Source organism: Gossypium arboreum, chromosome 6 (genome assembly GCF_025698485.1).
Source record: "Gossypium arboreum isolate Shixiya-1 chromosome 6, ASM2569848v2, whole genome shotgun sequence".
NCBI classification, from domain to species: domain Eukaryota; kingdom Viridiplantae; phylum Streptophyta; class Magnoliopsida; order Malvales; family Malvaceae; genus Gossypium; species Gossypium arboreum.
In genome coordinates this window covers 1,676,729-1,679,932 of record NC_069075.1, presented here as the reverse complement: position 1 = coordinate 1,679,932, position 3,204 = coordinate 1,676,729, and the positions used below count along the sequence as shown (strand labels likewise).

The 3,204-nt window shown below is 30.8% G+C and overlaps 1 protein-coding gene across 1 annotated transcript; it reads right to left on the bottom strand.

The window, feature by feature from the left end:
• Positions 1-449: 449 nt before the first annotated feature.
• Positions 450-2,318, bottom strand: LOC108459428 (GATA transcription factor 4-like). The gene is made up of 2 exons (XM_017758796.2): positions 1,842-2,318; positions 450-1,171 (listed from the first exon to the last, which is right to left on the bottom strand). Exons 1-2 carry the CDS (start codon positions 2,145-2,147, stop codon positions 524-526), a joined length of 954 nt encoding a protein of 317 aa, XP_017614285.1. The 5' UTR covers positions 2,148-2,318; the 3' UTR covers positions 450-523.
• Positions 2,319-3,204: the final 886 nt, after the last annotated feature.

Below are 3,204 nucleotides of genomic sequence, written 5' to 3'. Positions count from 1 at the left end.
TGAACCACCAATTTAATTGTAAAATCACATAAATAACCATTCTTTTAAACTATAATTAATATTATTATGATAACATTTTAATTTTTTATATTTTTTAAATAAAAGAATAAAATTACAAATCTAAAGATTAAATACATGTTCGATAATATTAAAATATAAATCGATTATCACTACATTTATTTATTATTAAATAAATTTTAACATAAAATATTTTCTCGACCTCGTTGTAGGAATGACAAAAGCTAATATATATAATATTATAAATTGCAATTAAGAAAAATAAAATCAATTCTAAAACCTACCAATTGAGGAAGAAAGAAAATTATCATTTTTTTAGCTTTACGTGCTCAAAAATAAAACTACAAAATTGAAATTGAAATTTCTTTCTTTTTTTTTATTTTAGTTTAATTCTTTAATTTCCTTTTTATGATTTTTTTTTAAATTCAAGATTTAAGTAATGGGCTACAAATAAGATCTTTTTTTTTTACCCTATTTTATTTGATACTCTAACTAAATCATGCACCTAAAATCGTGGCCCACCATTATGATGGATCAAAAAATCATCAACAACATCACCACCGTTGGATATGGGGAAAACTGAAGTTTGACTAAGAAACCGTGTACCCTGTCCCCCTCGCTGCATGTCCTTTTGCCTCCTAATCTCCAAAACCTTCCTATGCGAATTCGAATGCTCCGTTGACACAAACGTCGGGCTCGCAGCGGGTCGGTATTCGGGTACCAACCGACCCGATTTGTACCTCACACCACACGCATTACACAGCGTTTTCGGACCCATCGGTCCCGTCCTCCATTGTGGTGTCTTCTCCGACGCACAATGTAAACATTTCCGACCCGAATACTCCGAATTTCCGTTCGGGTTATCCCTATTCTTATGACCCGTCGGTTTCGGGTTTAAGTGGAGGACTCGGGTCGACCAATCGCACGGTGCGTTCATTGAACGCTTGGATCGGGCCTTCCCTGGTAACGGAGCCCCGTGTTTGAAAATCGGGTCGGTCGAGCTCCGAGGTAATGAATCGGATCGGGTTGAGGAAGATGAGGATTCGGGTGTGGGTAAAGCAAAAATTTGGTGGTTGCTTTGTAAATTCGGGACCGTTGAAAATGAATCTTCAACAAAATTTGAAAGCCATTCAAGTTCCGCCAATTCATCGTACTGTAAATAAAAAAAAAATATCAAGTTCGTTCAATTATTTTGGTTTAATAAATTTCATATTTTCACATAACAAAATTTAAATTTTTAAGTTTAATTTATGAAACTTTAATTTTTATACTTTAAAAAAATAGTTTATCAAATTTTGTCCTTTGTAAAATATGAATCTATAGACATTATTGTCAGAGGTGGACAGTAATGGTCGTTAAGAGGACCTTAACTTCTAAAATTTTGAAAATTTACATTTTCTTTTTAAAAATTTTAAATTTTAACTCGAATTTTGAATTTTTATAAAAATTTTCATTAATTTCATAAAATTTTAGAAAATTTAATTACATCCTAATTTTTTAAAAATTTTAATTAGATCCGAAATGTTAATCTCAACATATCCCACAGCTAATCAACAAAATATGTAGAAATTTACAGTTTTGTTTTATAAACAACTCATATCGTGAAATTCATAATTAAATAAATTATTTTCCAAATTTCGATTAGTCTAAAAAATTACACGATTTTGATTTCAAAAACATGTTATTGGTTACAATTTATTCGAAAATTATTTGAAGTTGATGTTTAATTTTTTTTAATTAAAAAATGGTGTTAATTTGACGTGAATCGTTGTTTTTTTTAGTTTCACCATGCAAAAAGAAAGGAAAATAAACTATTTCATTACCGGGACGCCGAGTTCGCCGGAGAACTGAGAGGAGTGAGTGAAATTAGCGGAAGAGAAGTGATTTTCGCCACCGGACACTGAAGAATTGCAAGTGACGGTGGACAAATCGGTGGAATTACCCGCGACATTATCGAACACCAAGCCGTCGCCGATAACGGCGTCTTCGTTAGAGAAGTCGAGGAGGTCGTCGACGATGAAATTCTCCCCCAGCTTTTCCTCCACCATGGACATCCTTTTCTCCGGCGAGAAATCACCTGCAGCTCCGCCGCCGTAATAACCTCCGACGAAGAAGTCCCCCATCTCCATTACAAAAATTACAATGCACGACGACTTCCTATACACAAAATATATCAAAAATCTTGTCGTCTTTAGAAAGAGAAAATAAGAAAAAAAAAAAAGTTGAACAGATTTTAGAGAGAGAAAGCTTTGGAGTCTGTGAGAGAGAAAGAGACTGAAGAGTGAAGAGAAAGGGTTGGGTTATGAGGAGAGAAGGGAGTGGCAAAAGTGTAAATATGTGGAAATTGGAGTTTTTTTTTTTTCCATGTAAAGCATATAAGTAATTTAATAATAAAGAGACAGAGAACTCATTTGCAAGTTCTTTTTACAGTACTCAGAATTTTTAATTGTATTTATTTAAATGAATTAAAATAGTTACGGGCAAATTACATCTAATGTCACTAAATTATTGATAAGTTTATGTTTTGTTCATTTAACTTTAAAATATTACAAAATGGTCATTAAACTATTCAAAAGTTTTCATTTAAATTATTAAATTATTCGAAAGTTTTTATTTAAGTCATTGAGTTATTACTCTATTAAGTTTTTTTTTTAAATTGTCCCAATAACGAGCTCCAAGCGATGATTCAACGATCGGTATGGTGGATTAGTACCCATCAAAGAGTAGAAAAATATAGCTTAGATCCAAGTTGACCCGGAAATTAGTATCAAAGATCAGATAAAAAAGTTATTTGGATTTCAGTTCGTAGATTTATGACATTCAAAGTTGTTTCATGAAAAAATAAACTATAAAAGAGAATGGGACGAAGAGCTTTCGATTAGTACAGGTAGTGCAAACAAAGAAGGTCATACAATAACAATTTTAACAACCCAGTAACTTAATTGAAAACTTTTGAATAGTTCAGTGACCATTTATAATTTTTTAAAATCGAATGACCAAATTTTATTTATTTCGTTTTTAGAATGTAAAGATATTTTATGGTAGGTTAAAATATAAATATTCAAATATTTGGAATTTAATTTTTTATTTTCAAAATTAATTTATCTAATTTTTTTCATATTACAAAATTGAAATTCAATAAATAATAAATACTTCATAGACATGTAATAAAAATGGTGTTATAAT

Excerpts from the sequence above, each read along its gene's own strand:
- LOC108459428 (XM_017758796.2), bottom strand. The coding sequence starts at position 2,147 with ATGGAGATGGGGGACTTCTTCGTCGGAGGTTATTACGGCGGCGGAGCT. Across the intron at positions 1,172-1,841 it reads CCGGCGAACTCGGCGTCCCG|TACGATGAATTGGCGGAACT; the intron begins GTAATGAAATAG and ends TTTTATTTACAG.